The sequence below is a fragment of the Lutjanus erythropterus genome, chromosome 19, assembly GCF_056507025.1.
Source record: "Lutjanus erythropterus isolate fLutEry1 chromosome 19, fLutEry1.hap2, whole genome shotgun sequence".
Taxonomy (NCBI): Eukaryota; Metazoa; Chordata; class Actinopteri; order Lutjaniformes; family Lutjanidae; genus Lutjanus; species Lutjanus erythropterus.
The window spans coordinates 9468109-9489900 of NC_139335.1; the positions used below are offsets into that span (position 1 = coordinate 9468109).

A 21792-nucleotide genomic window follows, 5' to 3' on the forward strand; every position below is an offset into this window, starting at 1 on the left:
TTTGAACCAACTAAAACTGTGTGAAAGTTGCACCATATATAGCCAAAGAGTTGCTCATTTTCTCCTCAACCAGACAGCATTTTTACCATGGTGGCTTTTCTGGCTCACTTCCACATTAAACTGTCAAGTAGTCCACTGAAATTGCGCCCGCTAATAGCACTAACATTGATGAAAAAACGCAATTCCCACAACACTAACCAGGTGCCACTAGTTGCCATGAAACCAGCAGCTTTCTTTAAGTTAAACTGACGATACCAGTTCCTATATGACGCTTTTATCAAGCTTTTTTAATTCCTTTTTATACATTCAAAGTGTCTTAAGAGAAAAATATAAACTTATTTAGCACAATTTGGTTAAGCATAAATTGTTTCAACTCGGTAGTTTGAAGTTTGTAGTTTCGGCACCTTGGGATTTTTCCCCTGAAAGCAGTTTAACAACATAAAAAATAAACCACAACATGGAGAATTACTGAACTATAAAAATTTGGTATTGAATGACAAGGCATTTTTGATACCTGATTGTATTTAAGCAATTCGGTTGGTGCCATAAAAGTCTTACAGTTCTGTGCCCTGCCCTAACTGAAGGTAAAAGTACTGAAATTGAATGATTAAAATGTAATGCATGTATTTCATGTCAGGTTCGCGGGCTGCCAGGGGCCTTTGGGCCATACTTTGAGAATCTATGTTTTAAATGGTGTAAACAGTCAAGAATAAGAAAACGAACATTTGCAAAAAGGAAGCAGGTGAAAATATGCTGCAATTTTGCGATTAAGTGATTAATTCACTGATTATCCATTCCACGCACAGTCGACAGAGACGTGTCTTTCATCAATACACAACAGTACACAGCAGCGAGCGAGCTGAAAAAGCAGATTTTAATGTTGATACATAATGGAGTGTTTTCCTTCTTCCTCCAGTTCTCATTAGAGCTCCGGCTGAAAATACGTCTGATTGCCTGATATAAACATTTCCACAAGCTCAGCACATTTCTCTGTGTGGGTATGTGAAGTGAGATATGCCTCTCTCTATTCCCAATGTCAGCTCTCATTTGTGCCTCTGTCAACACAGTGTAAGGACCAGCGCTGGACAATACCACACTGTTGTATTGACAAGGGCCAGACAGTGAAAGCCTAATGCGGCTAAATGGACATAATGCAGGTCCCAGGTGGGCCGTCAGCAGATCTTTATGTGGACAGGTGCACTTCACTCCTCTGCAGGTCAGTCGTTTGGTCCCATTCACTGGGATATTCTGTCATCACAAATGCTACAATAGTACAGGACAGCTTGTGGCCTGGAGGTGGGGGGTGTCTATGGTAACAACTACCCTCTAAATGTGGCATTTCTAGTAAAGAGTGCATTGACGGGGCTGGAAACATACCTTAGTTTGTTTATACTCTCTGGTGGCAGAGCGCAGCAGTTCAGACACGTCATCCTGCATCTCCACTAATGCTTTGTGGCTCCCGGAAAGCTTCTGAAATAAAGTATGAATACTGAAGCAGCACATCACATCTCAAAAGTATTTCCATTTTTTTAATTATTACCATGGGCCTTCTACTGTCTCCCTTTGTAATCACGTGAACGTCTGGTGAAAGCATGCAGACAGCTTATAGTTGAGAGCTGAAAGGCTGACATACTTTATATATAGCTTCCTTTTCTTTACAGTCAGACTAACAATAGATGCCTGGACTTCAGCAGCACTCAAAAGTTTTGATTTATTCATGTGGTTTGCAAGATAAAAAGGCAGGTAGTCCATTAAAGTAAGCTATAGATTCACAGTAAAAGTGAAAGCTTCCAACACACGTTCTCTGATGCAAGTGCATGCTATCAGTACAGACACACAGGAAAAGCTGCTCTGCATCAGTTTTCCTGCTGGCAGAATGGGAAGTATTGTACTATTGCTTGAAAAAAGTCCTTCTCTGAGGCAATGGGAGTGACTCATTGTGCCCACTTGAATTCTTACCAATTACAAGGTCATACATGAACCAGAGAATACATCTGTAATATTGTAACTGCTGAGATTCAAATATTATCAACATCACATTCACATGAGCTGGTAAACTGCCAGCCTTATTCATCTTAAGGTAAATGGTTTCATGTAACAAAATCAAACATGCAGAAATTAATTTAGTAATATATGCAACAAACCTGCTGGAAGGGGTTGGTTTGTTCCAAACTGCAACTAAGGTAGTACTGCAGGATATCTGTGAATGAAAAGAGTTGGAAAAGAACAGAACGTGTTTTAGCTAAGCCACATAAATCTACATGTAGGGCTGCAATTTCATTACAAACAGGCAAAATCCCACATAAATTCTATCTATGTCATATATGACAAAGAAAGGTAGCAAAACCTGACATCTGAGAGGCTGGACATTCTGAATATTTATGTCATTATTTTGCCAAATAACTGTAAGAAGATATTTGAGACAATTTTATACAAAGTTTGCACCTGGTATTCATTTCCCATTTGTATTTCTGAGCCAACCCGGCTTTATATTAAGCCAGCCATGAGAAAACTTGCCTTTACCCATTGTGATCATTCTGTTTTTTAAAGTTAAAGCAATGATTTCCTTATACAGAAAAGACAGTCAGAATTTTATATTCTACCAAAGAGAATGGGGGCAACAGTCATAGTCTCTTTTTTCCCCCATACTTATAAAGACCATTAAATGAGTAAAATCAAATTTCCATACTGTGTAGAAACCCTGCAAAAAAGTTGACGTTTAAGTTTCTCTCAATCAACTAAAGAATCGTTTCACCTCTATTTACATGAAAGACGTTCATCACAACAAAAGCCAAACATTACTGATAATGAAAATAATTGTTACTTGCAGCCTTACACCATTTGAGTAGTTGGTGAAATTGACATGGAGGGCTGGTCAGAGCCTTGTAAATATGGTTTAATGACCAGAGGCACCAATGGAGCTGAATATTACCATCAAAAGCTGCATTTTATATTCAATTATATCATTTTTAAAGCCACTACATGGAACTTTCATATTTCATTAATTTTCAAGGCTGCTGTGGACAAAAGCGGTAGTGTTTCCACCATAATCACCACAAAATATAACATTAAAAAAAATCTAAATACAAATGTCCTTGTGCTTCTTTTTAACTGGCTAATGTGCTACTCATTCTAACTCTTCCAGGAAAAATGTAAACAAAGGCTCATTTCATTCTGTGGCAGGCATTGAGAAAAACTATACAGAAATAGCCAATCCACTCACAGAGGGTCTTGTTAACTTATGTAGGTCATATAGAGGCATCCAGAACAAATGGAGACTGTTTCACGCCTAATTAAAAACTCCTTGTAGGAGCTTTAATGATAGCTGCTCATATCATTAAAGAAAATGTAGTCATGTGTTTTATTTTGGTATCTCTCATCGCATTGTGCCATTTCCTCCCACTGCTTCAACCACCACTGTTTTGTTCTGGGAAAGAGGCCAACCAATAAGCCAACTAACAGACTGATGCAGAGATACTTAATTTTATTTTCTAGCTCTGTCTCGTTGTGTTCCCTTCTGCCCTGTTTGAGCTCGACTGCTTCTGCAACTGTGCACCCGCTGAGCTAATCCTGAGCTCTGAGGTGAAATGTTCCAAAAGAATAAAGTTCACACGTGCTGTTAATAGTATAAATGAGTGTGTTTTTCCCTTGACGCAGCAATACCAGTGAGAGGCTTAGGCTTAACCCTTACAACCCTCCATACCGCACAAACAGCAGTTATGTCACCTCTGGAGTTATTGTTAAATTACAACATGACCAAACTTGTATTCTGTTCACAGTACACCACGAAGCTAAGCAGACTGTAATTAAGGTTTTGGACTTTGCTATTACAGCCCACTCCAGCTACTTCTTCAAGCTCACAGTAGCGAGTAGGAGTTGATGAAAAGTCCTGAGTGACTTGAAAGCTACTGCCATGCCTACAAACACAAGCTGTGAGAACACCACCACCAACCTAACACACGGTGCGAGTGACGTCCACACTCACTGCTGTGTCAGGAGCTTGTTTCCCACACAGTTGAATAACTCATGGGAGGAGGATTTCCGGTAAAGAGAAGCACATATCCATGAAGCTTCTGTCACACATACACCCACACAGATAAATATCAGGAAGAGCAGCTTTCTTGGAGTCTGACTTGTGGTAATGGAACTACTAATGTCTCATCATGGGGCTGGGTTCAGTTCTTGTTAAGCGGGAAATGTTACACAAAATTTACAGTTCACTATGTTTTTGGTGCAGCAGAGAAAAAAATGTAATAAACTGAAATAAATTAAACATTCAACAGTGGCTTATTGTCCATAATTCTTACTGTAACACTTAAGGCACTCCAATACTGTCATATTGTAAGAAATAAATAAATAAATGTCAGTAATGCTTCAACATGGAACCACAACCACAACAGTTTCAGTCTTGTTTTCACAACTGTTACAGTAGTAATACAATACAGTAGTTTGTGTGCCAAACAGCAGCAGCAAGATCGAAAAGTGGCTGATGGTATGGCACTAGCAGTTCAGCACCGTATGCCACTCTGTAGAATGGTTGATGTCTACAGTGGCATGCTGTTATTTCTACCGAGGCATGCTGCTCGTACAGTGGCATACCACACTGTAGACATTGGCGTATACCACTGAAGAAGTGGTTTAACTCTGTAGAACGAGCAGCATATCACCGTGAACATCAGTACATGCCACTGAATGAGCAGCATGCCACTATAGACATCGGTATATGTTTATGGTTCATAATGATCACACAAATCCAAGTTTCAGGAAACAAATTTATGTAATTCTGTCATTACTTTTGCCACTGATCCTCGGGGCAAAAAATGAAGAATTTGTTCTGCCCATGAGTGAGTGAAACCTCAGAGTAAAGCTTCAGTTACAATGACTTGGACAGGACCAGGGTATTGTTCTGTTCTACAATCAGACTGATTAACAGTGTGCTGCTGCGTTGGTCACAAGATAGCTTGTTTATTGGACAGAGAATTGGCAGCACATTATCTAACCAGGTGAAAAAGTTTGGCAGGGTAAGGGAGTCAAAAAAAACAACAACTCTGTCTCAGTCCCCAGAGCACACGTCGACTATTTTGCCATCAAGCTGTTTGTTTCCCAAACATGAGAAACTGCTAGCTATCAGACGTCAACAAAACTGAAAAAGGAAATGTTTTATAGACACGAACCTCCACAAAACAACCTTATAATGAAGAAATACTTGAATATGGTTGTTTTTAGTATTGATGGGATTATTCAGGTTTACAAGTTTTGATACGAAGTCCTTGTCTTAAAAAATAATTCTGCATGTTTTTTCAGAGATTCAGCTAATCTTTGTCACTGCTGCATAATATGTATAGTATTTTAAAAAAGGAAACTATCAGAAGAACAGAGAAATATTGGCTGTGACATGACAGATTTCAGACTGACTCTCACTTTCTGTTTGGATTAAGACCATGTGTCTGACATAATTGTGCAATGAGGAGAAAGCAGAGGGATGAAAAATAACAAAGAGGGTTGTCGAAATGATGCATGTTTGAGAAAATATAACAGCTATCCGGGGGAGGAAAGCAATAAATCCACTGTAGTAATAACACATACTGTCCTATCAAGGGATTTGTCTGGTGCAGTTTCAGAAAGGCATGAGCTGTGAAGGGGAAATATACAAAAATTGAGTAAGATGTTCCCTTTTCAAGGCCAACATCTGTAGGTAAAAGGAACCCAAATGTATAGGCAAATGTATATGAATGTACTAATGAACTGAAATCAATTGGCAAACTAAAATAAAGGCTTCTTTCAACGGCTGAATAGTTGACATGTGTTACAAGGGAAAAAATGGAATGGAAAACCCCCACACTGCATGAATCAGCCCCGAGGCACGATACAGCTTCATGGCTGCAGCAGAATACAGTTTAGTGCACACAGTAAGTTGGTGCTCATGGTTCAGATGAAATCCCAACATTTACAGCTGATGCTCAGCCTTGACTGACCAAAAGCTCAGTCTGTGCATTCAGCAATCATCATATTTTAGAGAAGAGAGCTGGAAAAGTGAAATAGTGAAGTTAATGTTGGAAAAAAACACATCAAGTAGTGAGGGAGCTTTTATTTCTAAGCACCATTTTCTCTTTATCTTTTTTTTTTTAAGAATGAAGCCGGATACAGGAAATATATGGTGTTTCTGATCCTCTTCTCCACTGCTCTTATCTCCCTCATACACTCTGTATCACATACACACACACAAACCCAAGGCACAATCATTTCCTCCCTTACACGCATCCCATCACAGGAAAGATAGGGCAATTACCAGAACGAGACAAGTTGGAGAGGCATCTGTACTGCCTAAAAAGGCAACCCATTGCCCTCTTAACCCTGTCGCAGATGTGGCAGTAATTTTAAGAGGCTGTTTTTTATGGTCTATGGACAAGACCAAGCCCCACTCTTTGGAACAATGTCGTCCATTGACATGAGGACGGGAGAGGAGATTAAACAATTCAGGCTAACATGTCCACTTCAGTCTGAGATGACTAATATTCACCATCTTGTCAACATGATATAACCTCAGTACATATGAATGGTACTTGATGTATGTGATTCATACCTTGATTCACGACTCCGTACTGGTTGGCGACTTTGGTGACATATGTGTCGGGAGCAATGCAGAAGTCACTGGTGGTCTACAAGCACATAAAAATAAAGACTTAAAAATGAAGAACATACAGCTGTTTTGACATTTTCACTGCACACTAACAACACAGGGGTCCAACAGCTTCAAGAACTCTACACTAGGTGTGAGAAATTGATTGTAGCTTTAAAAAAGTTTTACAATGTGACAGGCTGACTAAATCACAGCATAGAGCTATCACACAGACTCAATCAGGCTTCATTAAAATAGTTTTTGTGCTCCTCAAGGAGCCAAATTAGCTGCTTTGCTCTTCTGTGAGAACAAGGGCTGCAATATTATGGCTACAATACTAATCCCAATTATTTTTCTTCTGGTCACAGGTCTCACCACCATTAATCTTAAGGATTTCTAGAAAACACTCCATAATAAGAAAAATAAATACAATACGACCAAAAAAATCAATTTCGTATAAATACCTTTTGTAACACATGTGGCTATTAATACAACTACTACGGTAGCTGCAATACAAACTGAATAAAAAGTGTTTTGCTTATTGTTACTTCACTCGAGCTTCATTGTGCAGAATGATGTTGAACAGAGTTTGACAACAGAAGGCTGTTTTTGCATTCAGCTGCTGAATGGGGAATGTTTATGTACTCACCTAAAATCTGACCGCACAACACTCATTGTTTAAAACACCAGAATAAATAATTTTCTCACAGGCTGAGTCCCAAACTCACTCTTCCGTGGCTTCAGGCCTCCTGTTCCCACCTGAACCCACCATGTCTACATCATCCTCGGAGTCAGAGTCCGGTCATATCTGCTCTAAATCACCTCTGGTGCTCTATTCCCTGCCAAAGAAGCCTCTAGAGTGCTGTGAGTCCTGTCCAACCGCTAAGTGAGCTAACTAGCAAATGGAAGCTACAGCACAGTTAGCAGCAGTGAGCTGGGAAAAAGTCTGTTGCAATAATCCCCTGGGCCTAAAAGTGGTGCACAGATCAGATCAGGTTATTTTGCAACTAACAAATAAATAAAAACCTGGTTGACTAGACTGGGACAACTAACGGTGAAGTCGAATATCACAGGGCAGCTCTAAAATAATCCAGCGCTTCATAAACAAACTGTATGCTAAATTATTTCCTTTTCTTTCAGTCCTCGCTTTGTGTCTCCCAACACAGTAATCATGTTTGCACAGTTATGGTTATAGGCTATGAACCCAACTTCCTACATTCGTATTTGGAGCGCAATTCATTTACCAAAAAAAAGAGAGAAAATGCACTATAAATAATGTAAATGACACATTTGACTGATAGCATTATTATATATTTATATAGGTTCTTTCGATATCGTGATAATATCATCATTTTGGATGATCTTTTTGGCTGTGGCTGATCATGTAGTGAAACTCTGATATTCAGAAGTCTTAATCCAGCAGTTAACCTTTTGAAATGAGCAATATTTGCATATTAATAGAGTTTGTGTTTTTCAATGAGGGGAAAAGAGGAGATGTATTTTTAGGAATTGTAACAAAGTGTAAACTTTTTTTGCAGACAAACCGTATTAGACACAAATTTTTATTCAAAGCAGAGTATTTTTTCAATCTTTACACTCATCTGAAGGGTATCTTTACAGTTACAGTATTTACTGGCTCACATTACATCATACAGGCGTTCCTATTTGTCTTGTCTTGACTCCATGCCAGTTTATCACCATCTTCACTCTTCAACTCTACTGATTAAGCAAAATAAAATGCCTCTACAAAGGCCAAATTCTGCAGTCATTGGCTGTGCGCACGGAAATCGTGTTATCCAATTATACATAATGAACTGTGCAACTCCACCTGGAAAACAGGATCATGCTCTGATGGAGACACTTACCGCTGAGACGGCCAACTCCAGCCCGAGGGAGAGCCAGCTGATTACCAGAGCCACAACGCCAAACAAGCACACCCTGGGGAGAGCGAGAGGAGGTGAGAAGTTCAACTACCTTTAACCTGCAGTGTTACAGGAACATTATTTATGAGTAAAACAATAATCCGTACAGTGTAGAGGGAGACACGTTTCAGCTAATTAAGTTGGTCCTTTAGTATGTGTCATACTTTCTCATTTATCACATTGGATCAGTTTTCTAAGTACAACACTGATTTCCTGTCTAGGGCTGAAACTAAATTATTTCCATATCAACTGATTTGCTGATTTTTTTTTTTTTCTGCAATTAATCGTTTTGTCTAAAATAGGGTTGCAAATTGTAAGCACTTTTATCAATCACTGGTAACATTAACAATGAATTAATTGATGAGTCATTATTAAAATAATAACATTTCTGTTTATATTAAACAATACAAAACTTTATTTCCACAAAACATATTGTATATTCTGACAAGATTACAGAGCCTATGAAACATATCGATTTAAAGGCATACATTTTAAACACATATACTTGATTATCAGATAACACTCACAAAAAATAAGCTGTTACATGTCATATCTTTATTTGATTGATCAAATTCTTCTCAACTGATCATCCCAAGGCTAAAATGTCAAAAAAAATTGTTTGTAATGCTCATCACAATTTCCCAGAGCCCAAAGTTAAATTTTCACATTGCTTTGTTTGTCCAACTACCAATTCAAAACCCAAAGTCTCATCATTTACTCTTAAAATGGCAAAGACAAGCAGAAAATCCTAATATTTAAGAACCTGGAACTGGCAACAGTTTGATATTTTAGATTGAAAAGTCACTGACATGATTATTTGATTATCAAAATAGTCAGCAATTAATTTTCTTTCAATCGGCTAATGGACTAATCCATTAATCGAATAATTGTTGCAGCTCTACTCATCTCCAGAAACTGTGTTGACATTGTGCATGGTCAGGCTGAACTACAAAAAGAATAATTAACTAGAAGTACTTCCATTTCGGAGTAGATAGCTTACTTTGTTCAAATTATGTGATTACATATTTGGCAGAGATGCTGCTTTGCCCTTATCTGTCATTAAAAGGAAAACAATAAATGGTTTCAGTGATATGAGGGATTAATGCTGACTTAACTGCATTTATAGTATTATTTTTAAGTGGCTATACAATGCAAATAACCCTTTTAAAGCTGCTGTATTTAATATAAAACAGTAACCAACAAATATATAAGAGAAAACTGTAGATTTAAGTGCATCATTAAGTGTCATTAGGATATCAGGGTGTGATCCTTATGCTAAATGAATTGTGACTGGGCTGATATTTTATGGAGCATGAATTAATCCTGACTAAACTGTAATGACAAGGTGGCCCTGATGAGTTGAAGGCTTCATGTACAGTAACTGCCTCTCGTTCTATGACAACAGCTAAAATAATTTCCCAGGGCACAATCCTTTTCCCAGGAGCGCTCTTGTGGCCATGAACTTGTGATGAGACTCACCCTACAAGCGTTCCCTTGGAGTTACGAATGAGGCCAAACAGCACCAGAAGGCAGATGAGGACATCGAACAGTAGCAGGCCTATGTAGCCCAGCCACCTGTGAGGGCAAATGGCATTAACAACAAATGGCCAAGAGCAGCACTGCACACCATCTCTCAACAAAAAACAAGCTCCAAAAGGACAATAATTCAAACACAGAATTCTTATTCAATTAACTATATATATTAACAGGGCAAATATGTTGATAAAAAGGTAGAATTTCTTTTAAGACAGGGTCAAAACGTTCATCTCGTCCACAGTTCTGCTTGTTTTCTAAAAGCTTATGGATACAGGAGAAATGAAGCAGTCCACGTGGTAGTTGTGGGGGCAGAGTAGCAAAAAAGCGAGACATAACGAAGAAGTTTTAAAATCCAAAAGTATTGGAAATTATGTTTGTGGGAATTTGTGAAAAGAATCACCATGCTTTTTGTTGTTAGAAATATTTGACTCTTCTTCTTCTACAGGGTAACTTTTGACTCTCTAGATGTACTGCTTAACACCCATGCCAACGTGATGGATGGGCATAAATGAGCCTTTAGTCTGCGACTCTCCATGAAAAACATTGATCCATTTGGTGACACACTTGCATATTTATGTTTTCAGGGAGCAAACTCAATACAGCCCTGGGGGACTACCACAACTCTTCAATATTTTCTACCAAACTGGGAAACTTGATATTCTTGGTTTGTCAGCTGCCTCATAATATGCTGAACAAGTATCCTTGCTGTCTGTGCTCACATCTGCTTCCCACTTCAGATTCAGTCAGATATTTGAATTCAAAAACATCTAAGACAGAGCGGCTTTAGCCAACACTATCACACCAGGGAGGAGACAGTAACTTTCAACTTATCTTCAATATATGAACCATGAGGGAGTGTGTGTTCGCACTGAAAGTTTAATAAAGAGATGTAGCACATGAATGAATCATGGACTGTTGTAGTCTGTGGTCATATGCTTTTCAACACTGCTGCTACTGCCACCACTCCTTACTCTGCACTCTGTATCACTCTAAGGGTACCGGTATCCTAATTTTTTCAATGATACCCAGTCCTAATCCACATATTTCAATATATGGCATAAGGGCATATTTAGATATTTTATTTAACGTGTATGCAACATTAGATGTATCTGGACACAGTAAACTATATGATGTCAAAAAATCTCCTGATATGATCCATATAAGAATAAAAAAATAAAAAAAATAAATATATCTGGATTTCGGGATATTCCTAGTTTGACCATTTATTGACTAAGAAGATTTATTATCTTAAATAAATAATTATCTTTACATTAAAAACACTCATAAGTGGATTCCTCAAGACAACATCCTCTCGAAAAGAGGATCTGTTGTGTAATGTGCATCTATTGTGGTGGTCCTTGATAAGAAAAAGTCTGGGAACCCCTGCTGCATGGCACTCATTGTTTGGACGCCACTGTCTGAGTCTTACCTGTACCAGTCGTACAGCTCAATCTTGACGGCCAGCTCTTCCAAGGAGATGTTGGTGTTGTCCCAGAAGGGAATCTCCACCATCTGCCTGACCAGCTCATCCAGCTGGCCCTGCAGCTTTTGGACGATAGACAGGTAGTCCGCCTGCTGCGCATACTGGCCCTCAAGCTGTTGCAGATTGTCATCTACTGTCTCGTTCAATGAGGATGTACCATCATATACCTAGACCCGGCACAGGGACAAACAAGGACATGATAGAGTGGATTTAAAAAAAGGGGGGGACTCACTGACTGCACAGCTAGTAGTGGGGGAAACCAGGACTGCTCATGGCAGAAGGGCGATGAATTATTAAACATGTTGGTACAATCTGTGCTCTCAGTCTTACCAGCTTCTGCACCCCAGTGATAGTGCGGTTAGCATGGCGCAGGGAATACGTCAGCCGATTCACTCCATCACAAGTCTCGCCGTTCCCATAGAAACCGACAGCAATGCCAGCGCTGACGGGAGACAAAAGGAAGGGAGGGGAGACAGGGTGGTGAGGAGGAGGGATTAGCTAAAAAAGACACAGAGAGGAGACAGAGAAGAGAGCAAGCGAGGGGGATAGCTAGGCAGGAGGAGAGGCGTGTGAACTCTACATTAACCCTGTCGGTTCAGACCCCAGTCAACAGGCTCCTTTCAGATCCAGCAGAAAGACTCCATACAGAACCATGGAAACACAGAGGAATGGACCAGCTATGCCCCAAACCCCTCACTATGGCTGACAAAGGCTGTACTGAGGCAGGAGATCAGCTCTCATTTGCACAGACAGGCCTCGGGTTGCAGAAAAACAGTTGTGGCAACTGCACAGGAAACAGTTACCAAAAAAATACAATATTTTAAAGTACTCTAACTACTTATGTGTGTGCAATTCACAATCCTCTGGCTTGACATAAGCTATTCACTGGGCTCTCTTTGTACGTTCTCTACATTTCAGGGACATCAATAAACACCCTTCCTGGACTCTGAGAAGCAATTTTGGAACTGAGAACGGATATCTCTCCCTGTGCTGCAGCTGCTGGTCTTTTTGCTAACCCCCATCCTATGCCAGGGTGGATTTGATAAAATAGGATGATGATAAGCGAATCGCTCCAAGCCAAGTCAGACCAAGTCTAACAGCGTTCAGCCAACAGCACTCAGCGAATCAATGGGTTTTTTCTCTTCCTGGAGGGCTGCTAATCTCTTCCTCTCACAGTCTGCAGTGTGAAAAAGGTGAACAGGGGCAGAGTCACAGCTAAAACAAAACCGGCCTCCCTGCTGTTATGTGAACCTGTGGAAACTCTGTACTGTTCTTTCAATTTTGGAGGACAACGACACTTAAAATAACTGTGAGAAGACCAAAGAAATTCAAGATAATCCCAATATGCTTTAAGCAATGATGCCAAGCAAAACAAAACAAAGCCCAGATATGTATAATCTACACAACTAGTTTTTCCTGCTTTAGCTAAAACACATTTATGCGTGAATACAAGCACACAGATACAGTGATTGTAATGCAGTTCTTGTACTCATCAGGTCCCCAAGCTCTTTGTGCAACTCTGAATCAACTGTGATGGCTCTCCAGTGGCCCATCAACAGGAGGAGGAGGAAAACAGGAAACCAATGCAGTGTTCAAGGATAGAAAGCATGTCCAGATGGTACAGTTCTCACACTTCAAAAATAACAAAAAATAAAATTAAAGCCAGTGTATATAGCTCTCCTGTAGGCTTTGTGGTCTGTGTGTGCACACATGCAAATATAAATTTCCCTCAGCAGAGTCCCAGCAAGAGTGTAGAGTTTTTTTAATGGGCAGCAATTTCTTTAAAAATGAAAAAGAAACTTATAATTTACTTGCTCATCTATGCAATTTTGCAGCTGTCAGTCTGGCAGGAAGTCTTGCCTTAGATGCTGAGTTTAGGGTAATAAAAAAGTCCTTGGGGTTTCTGCTAAGAGGTTGTTTTATTGAAATGTGAATTATTTTGACTGGAGATCATTTTGTGGTGAGCTGTGGTCAAATATGAAAGCATAATCTTTTTGTTGGCAGTTTATATGGAGTATTGAGGGGAATGGATGAAATTTCAAACCTCTGCAAATGTGAAGATTTATTGAATTTGTGTCTATTATTGTGATTACAAAATCGCATGTCCCTGGTGTTGGCTGGTTTAATGTCTTAAGGGACAGATCATCTAAAAATCTAATATGCGTATTTGTCCTCCACCCTTTAGTGCTATTTTTCCATCTAGTTTGTTTTGTGTGAGTTCTTGAGTTTTGGTGATAATGGTTGGGATGATCTGCTTAACTCCTGAATCAATCACAATCTATCACAATACTTGAGTGCTGATTTAACATGCATTATGATTCTATATTATAATTTATGGCCATATTTAAAACCATGGAAAAAGGGTTAATCATACACTTTTGGATTCTGTATATCATGAGTTGTTTTCACATAGAGATGTCTGCCACCTCCTCAATATAATGTAAATAGATGACCCTTCTTCTAGCTTCTAGTGCTCAAAGCACCCCCCCCCCCAAATAAAAGCCAAAAACTCAACAGCAAAGGCTCCACAGACCTTTTGTGAGCAGCTTCATGTAGGATCCATTTTTTCTATCAAACTACACCTGCAAACTGTGTCACCATGCAGAAGGAAGGGTGTATCTACTCATGTATGAAAGGTTACAACTCAGCTGAGGAGGTGAAGACTTTTGTAAAGAGACACTGCTGTTGAACTTTTCAAAACTATTCTTTTGGCACTTAGAGCACAACAAGCAAAGTGCCATCTAACTGCATTTTATTGGACAGTAGGCAGACATCTCTATGGCTAATGTCTCCAAAACTTGGCAACTCACACCAAAACAATCAGGATAAAAAGCACTACAGGTAAAAGGAAGAATACTTAATAATACAGAGAGGCAGGCTGCTTGAGACTAGTTCTTGCTTCTCTCTAAATCATTATTGCAGTGCTGAACACATTATTCACATGTTTAGCTAATATTGGTCAGTTGTCAACTGATGTCCTGCCTCTTCCTGTATATTTGTCTGTGGGTGTGACGAAGTAGTTTACATCAACAATACCACTGGTGAACTCCACTCTGACCCTGTACTCACCTGCAGACAAGTGTTGCAATGATGACGCACCAGGCTGTGCAGCAGCAGTCAGCATTCGGCTGCTCCTCATTTTTGTTCCGCCGGCAGCACAGGCAAATGGAATAGAAGAGCAGGAACAGGAGGTCCAGGGCCAGACAGGCAAGCGCCACACCTCCCAGTAACAGGATGGACTGGTGGAAAGAGGGATGGGGTTATGGAAACTTCATGGCTGATACAACTTTCACATCAATAACAGTGAAGACAATGGGCCTCCAAAGTGTCCCACAGTATGCTTGAAGAAGAGCACTGTGTTTCAAATATACTGCTTTAACTACAAGATATCTCAGAGTATTCTTTTGTTGATTTGCGCGCATCCAAAGATTTAATCAATATACATTACACCCTTCGCAACACAGTCGCTCTTATTTTTGTCCATCCTAAATGAAACTAGGGACATCTAGCTTTCTTTTCCCATTTCAAATATGTAGCCAACTAGGCTTTATATTTGGGATTGTCAAGTCAGCCCTTGGAATTTATCCATTGGTTTAGTCTCTTTTATGAATAAGATTCAAAAATTTATTTAACCAATTATAAAATTTAATTTTCACATCTGTGCAGCCTTTTTTAGTCTCTGTGTGGAAGTGATGAAGAGTGGAGCCATAATGGTATGGTTTCTTGTGCAAAAAAAGCATATTTACTTGTCATAATTTTATTATTGCTTAAGTAATAAGCAGCACCTTCCACAGGAATATGAAGTAGCGAGCCAGTGGGGCAAAAGTCACCAGCTGGGGTTCTGGGGTTCTGGGGTTCTGGGGACATGCCCCCCCCCCCCCCCCCCCCCCCACCAGAAAACACATTTTGGCTGGAAAAGCACAAATTTGTAGGTCTCTAGCACATATTAAATTCAGTTTTTGCACATTTTAATGAGCTTACCTACTTCATTTTAAACATGTAGTGAATTACTGTAAAGGAGAATTAGGCTTCTGGTGCTGTTTGCCCATGCTGTCTGTTAATAGCTATAAATATTTAAAACTATTCTAATGAAGTACTGTAGTGCTGCAGAGATACTCTGGTCTACGAATCTTCTCCTCCAGATGTAAGAAAACAAGTGTGTTTGGTACAGACCCCAATAAATGTCAAATTGTCATGATATTAATAGTCCTTTCAGTGAAAATTAAAATTGCGATGCAAAAAAGATCAAGATTTTTTTTTTTCCACATTGTGCAGGTCCCGGTTTTTGATTTTGATGAACTACAGGACAGCAGGTTAATTTAAGCACAATAAATATGGCACTGATTGTGGACTTCATCTCTTAGATATAATGAAAAACAACAACAATAATTAAAACCCCTCATTTTAAGTTATTTAGTGCTAAAATTTCAGATTAGAAGAAAAGTAGAGAGATGAATACTTCCCGAAAATTTTAACAAGCCAAAACTGGTAATATCTGCTGCATTTTATCAACAGCAAACCTTTGTAGCATTTCAAAGCTAGCAACAGAGCAATAAACTATCATGCTATCATAGTGAAACCTCTCAGCCAACAGCAGCACTTCCTATGTAGGTCAGACAGAAGGCCTCTGTGTTGTTCACTGTATACTCCTGAGGATTCATGGCTGGGGCAGATTTCCATCCTGCCACTTTTGTTTGTAAAAACCACCCAGGGTTGTTCTATTTGTTCAGTTTTCTCCATGATGCACCACAATAACAGACACACCCTGATGTAGTGACTGTCGACCAGTTCATGGCAGAGAGTTGATTGCAGGCTCAAAGCGCCGTCTTGGACAGAATCAAATCAAACTTAAATCAAAGCTCCTCTGCTGCACCATGGGCATGTAATGTACTCAGGCAAAAGAAGTCCACTGACCATGCAATACTTCTCCATTTCTTATGGTTTATTTAGCCAAATACACACAAGCAAACAAACAAAGAACAAAGAGATCATGTTTCCTGCATCCTGCTCTGATAAAAAAAAAAAAACTATTTGCCTAACCAGGTGCATGCTGGAACACTCTCTGCCTTCATACTTATGCCCACAGCATTACCCAAACCACAAACAAAAATACTTGTTGTACAAAACACTAAATAAGCTAAGCAAGAAAATAATACAGAATAGACAAACAAAATAAACAAATAACTAGCCAAAGGAAAATACTATCAATATCAATACTAAAGTGAACATCTAAAATAATCCCACAATTCTACTTATTTATTGGTAAATCAACAACTAAATGCTAACAACTACAGCTGACAATGGTACATACAAATGATAGACACAAATACCACTGAATGACTTGGCTCATGATTGCTGCTCAGCACAGTTCAACCAAGTCAACCAAGGAGTGCAACAGCAATCCAGGAGTAAAAACTATACTCTTACTGCATGTTACTTTTGTTCCATTGCTTCCATAATGCCTGTGCATGAGGTAAGAGTGACAAATTCACTCAAATTCAAATTCAAATGATGCAGTCTGACAGTGCGCACCACTGACAGCTCAGCAATCTTAATGAGTCATCACCTCCCCAGAAGCCTGAGTGAGAGCACTGCATTGACGAGAATTGCCAGCGTGTCATCACAGTGGGTTAATAATTATGGTTTAGTAAGACAGCCTAATTATGATCACTTATGGTTTGCTCTTGTGATAAAAGTGTGAAGGGGGTGATATAATGCCCTCAAACACTGTGAATTTTAATAAAAACCTGCATTACTCCGCCCCACCATTCTACATTAACTGAAAATCCTTTTAACAGTGATGTTTACCTTGAACTTTTCGCTGTACACAAACACATATAATTGCAACCATAGTCTGACTCACCAGATCTACACTGCAGTTATAAGCCTGCCATTGGTTGCTCGGTTTCAGTTGGCATCACAGCATCCACCATCTACGTGATGGTGACAACCTTCGAGCCGCAACTGCTGAAAATGGCAAATTACGCTAATGGTATGAACATAAACAGGCTAACAGCTGTTACCTTTTAATTTGCAATGATGTACTCATTTTAATGTCAGAGTTTGCCTCTCGAAGTGCAAATGTTGCAACAAAACAAGTTCCTTCTCAACACTATTTTGCAGCAGCACTGTTGCTGCATCCTGGGCTCCTTGGATTTAAAAAAATGCAAACAAGGCAGTGCGTTTTTTCCCATAAGCAGAATATGCATGTGTGGAGCAACACATTTCTCCAGCGATTAGTGCTTTGGAGAGAAGTTTAGCTATGCAAAACTACTACAGCTATTATCCAGCCAATGAACCGCAGAGTCATACTTCAGAGAGAATGACAATAAAAAATTGAGGTAGTTCAGTGATGAGCTTTTTCAGTAAATGGACTTAACTGCCATCTCAGGTAAACAATATATTCTTTAAAATGCTCGAGGGCTTGACAGCACCAGTTGCCAGCTTGCCGTTGGCAACTGACAACTACTGGCAACCATTTTAAGAAACTGGCAACTAATTCTTGGCCTTTGGTTGCCAACAGTGGCAACTGCTTTTTAACATATGAAAGGACAATCCAAAATAAATGTTTCTTAAATGTTTTTAGAAATAATGATACTTGAAAATCTCTGTTACAGTTGATTACAGTCTGTTACTGAACATTCACTGAAATTCTGTGCCAGTGGTTGCTGTTGATGCAAATCCAGTCAGTTTTCTCATCTGGGAAGTTTGTTTTGTTTATGTAATGTAACTTGTGTAATGGCTAAGAGTTCAAACTTTCTAGTTTAGGTTCTGAAATACAAATGTTGAAATACGTTTCCCTTACATTACATGCTAATGTAGAGCAGACATGAAAAGCGCTACTCAACTCTCAATTTGAGCAGCTTAGCATAGTATTACAAAGAATGAAAATGTGGCATTGTGGAATTTCGATCAGAAAGCTGGTTGGTAACACATCCGATACTCTATAAATGACTTTTGTCAAGATCGGGTCCTGATACCAATATTAGATTGCATTGGTCCCAACTCTACCAGACGATGCTGCACATGCAACTGTAGGGTGAAAAGTTCAACCAAACTGTCAACATCACCAACAAATATCCACATCCACTGACTTCACTGACAATGAGCCACATGAATGAACCAAAAACAAAAGATAAATTTGTGATGTCTTGGGAGGTGAATTATCCTGACACCTTTGGGGTGGATGGAAAATTATACTGCAGAGCATTTACAACATACACCTTGATAAGTGACACTTTAAGACCACTAATTCAAAGCAGAATACCCTACAGAACCACGGGATATTGTAAAGAACATTCTTTTATTTCACATTTTCATTATTAAGCTGATGTTTAACTGTATAGTAATATTTCAGCAGCAGCAACCAAACACTGATGCCTGGTTGCTGGCCTGCTGCCCACTTTTACAAGTTGGTGTTGAGCCCTGAGCTAATTTTGTCTAAACTAGAGCCCATCCTTCCCACTAAATCATGAATGAACTGAAGAAATCCCATGGCAAATATCTAATCTAACACCTACACAAGTTAAAGTACAGTTAAGTTAAAGATTTACCCCTTTGACTACTTTCATTTTCAAACATGAATCCCTGTACAAGCTTTAGCTCATCACAGCTGCTGACGATGCATGCCTGGACTAGAACATGTCTGGAACAGTTCTTCCCGTTTCTCAGGAACCATGATTCACTTCTGGATTTTCTGAATCACACTTCCACAATAAAAGAGAAGTACTGCTATCTTATGACTTCCACCCATGTCTGCCAATCTTTTACCTTCAATTAAATTTAACCCTCTATCTCTTGTTATTCCTTCTGCCCTTGGTAGCCTTTGAAACTGGAATGCTAAAAACTCATTACAGGTTTCTTACAGCCTTTTAAAAACCACAGCACCACAGAAGATCAGTGAGGAATTTTCAAAAAAGAAAAGCATATCAAGGTCCATTAATAAATTAATTAAAGACAACTGTTACCTTTAAGGTTAAATGATAGTAGCACATGTAACTCTTTATCAAACCCATGACGAAACAAAAAATATCCCATCTTACCAAACTAATCCAATAGATTAATTTTATTGAACAGTCAGCTGTTTATGTACTCCTTAACTTCAGAAGACATGGCCTTTACAGATATTAAAGGACATCTATTATTATTTCATGTAAAACCAAAAAGGTAATCTGAAGGTTCTGCTGAGCCCCCTGACTAGGGCTTAGGTTTAACTGCAGTTTAGCCAAAATCATAATATGGCCTGCTGCAATTTTGAAATGACAGGAGGTGCAATTGTTGGGAAAATGTGTGTCAAAATACCATTTCAAATCAAATATAGTAGTGTTTTGCAGAGACATTGTGGCCTCATTGTTTTATACAGATCCCTGCAAAAATCAAACCATACCACACTACAAAAATAATACAAAATCATTCCCACTAATATTGCAAAAATACATGTCACAATTGCAATGTCATTCAAAAATAATTTATTTATTTATTTATCATTCCGCCCTACATCTGACACAATCAATCATTCTAGTTTTCTAATTTTCAGACAGGACATACGCAGCGCAATTTCCCTGGATCTTGTGGGTCAAATCTAATAAGTAACTATAATAATCACTGTTCTGATAGGGGAATAAGAAACCCAGTGGCATAAGCATGATTGAGAACACAACAAGAGCTACAAACCTCTTAAAACTACCACTGCAACACGAAAATTAAGTATCACTTAACCTAAACCATGTGAACAAGTCCGTCTAGGTCACTTTATGTGGCTTGGATCACACTATGCAATGCCAGCTGGTTGGTGCCTGGAAAAGGTCAAGACATGGCTAGACACACAATTACACACAGATGGTGACATGGATCAAAAAGTGGAAGAGGAAGAACAGGTGCAGTAAGGTCTGTCCTCCAAAAATCAATAATTTGGACTTTAAATTTAAGGCAGCAAACTTTGAGAAAGTATTGAATACACAATCATGTTCTCCTTATCTTGCTGAATGTAGACACTTCACTCAAACTAAAACCGAAACAAACAGTTGTAAACACTCCTGAGAAGATGCCTGAGAATCACAATTTGACAGGAGGCAAAGGGGTCAATGGGGTGTTTTTTACCTGTTGATATGTCCAGTCCTCTGGTTGGAAATCACTGCTTGTTTGCTCGAACTTGAAGTTGAAGTGGGGAAGTCTGTGGAGAAGATTCACCCACCATGGTGGAGAGTAGCTAACCACCGCTGCCATGGCGAGTAAATGTCAATGAGATCCTTCTCTCACCAAACAAGCAAGCAAGGATGCTTGAAACTGTAAACAGAGAGGGGAATCCACTTCAGAGAGTCTGTCTGTATCCGGGATGAAAGACAAAAACAATACCACTGTTGCTCATCTAGCAAGAAGTTAGCAAGCTAGCTAAATATATTACTACCTGGTAAAGCTGAAGTGTTACTTCTGTGCAAATAAAAATTATTTCATCATTCAATTACTTTAAAAGCTGTCTATTGTATATTCAATCGATACTTGTTTGTATTTACAAGCACAGCCAACAACAGTCCGCTAACTAGTCCAATACTGATTTAGCTAGTAGCTTGCTAACATTAACTCACTGCAAACCTATAACCTCGGCGACCTGAAGATTAGCCGAGCTAGTTAGCGTGTTAACCTGTCAACTTCAGTCAATGTCGTGTCGCTAGCCGTGACCCTGTTGTAATGTTAGGTGTAAACTCCCGAGTGTCGTGCTCCATTTCTATCTTGTTCAAACAAAATAGTCCGTTTTGAAGCTAGTTATACCCGTAGTGTAGCTAGCTGGTTAACTCAGCTAGCGTTAGCCGGGTTAGCTGCTGGTTAGTTCAGTCCGCCGAGACTCGGAGGCGAATAACAACACGAAGAAGAAGAAGAAGTCTCTTTTGTTCCACTTGACATTCTGCTCTGCGGCTAGTCACATCCTGTTTTGTTTAGTTGGTAATTCCTCACTTCATCTCCTGCAGTTTTATTCCACCGCAACTGCTCAAACCAGCACCTCCGAGTAAAACCTCCATCCAGTTATTGACGGAGTGCTGAGAGACTGGAGCCAACAACACGGCGACTGTTCAACACAGTCACCCAGCTGGCAGCTCACCCGGCCCGGCCCGCACACAGCCCACTTCACCGGCATTAAAAAATGGCCCAGTAGCGCCACCCAGAGGCGCCACAGTGTTAGGCTAATGGGAGGTTCAAGTACTGTGGGACAATTTGTTAGTAGCTGTCGTCTGCTA

General features: G+C 39.4%; 1 protein-coding gene across 3 annotated transcripts in view; it reads right to left on the minus strand.

Annotated features, from left to right (window-relative positions):
* Nucleotides 1–21688, minus strand: part of ttyh3a (tweety family member 3a) — a 32013-nt gene extending 10325 nt beyond the window's left edge. Inside the window, exons 1-10 of one of the 3 annotated variants that reach the window (XM_084743751.1) lie at nt 21329–21687; nt 20660–20845; nt 14630–14799; nt 11891–12002; nt 11507–11727; nt 10021–10116; nt 8485–8557; nt 6584–6659; nt 2145–2200; nt 1378–1470 (exon numbers count right to left, since the gene is read on the minus strand). In XM_084743751.1, the coding sequence (XP_084599877.1) occupies nt 1378–1470; nt 2145–2200; nt 6584–6659; nt 8485–8557; nt 10021–10116; nt 11507–11727; nt 11891–12002; nt 14630–14799; nt 20660–20785 (1023 nt within the window). In that variant the 5' untranslated portion in view covers nt 20786–20845; nt 21329–21687. Of the gene's footprint in view, nt 1–1377; nt 1471–2144; nt 2201–6583; nt 6660–8484; nt 8558–10020; nt 10117–11506; nt 11728–11890; nt 12003–14629; nt 14800–20659 lie in introns of all 3 variants that reach the window. The other 2 variants (XM_084743753.1, XM_084743752.1) reach the window with 2 other exon arrangements.
* Nucleotides 21689–21792: the final 104 nt, after the last annotated feature.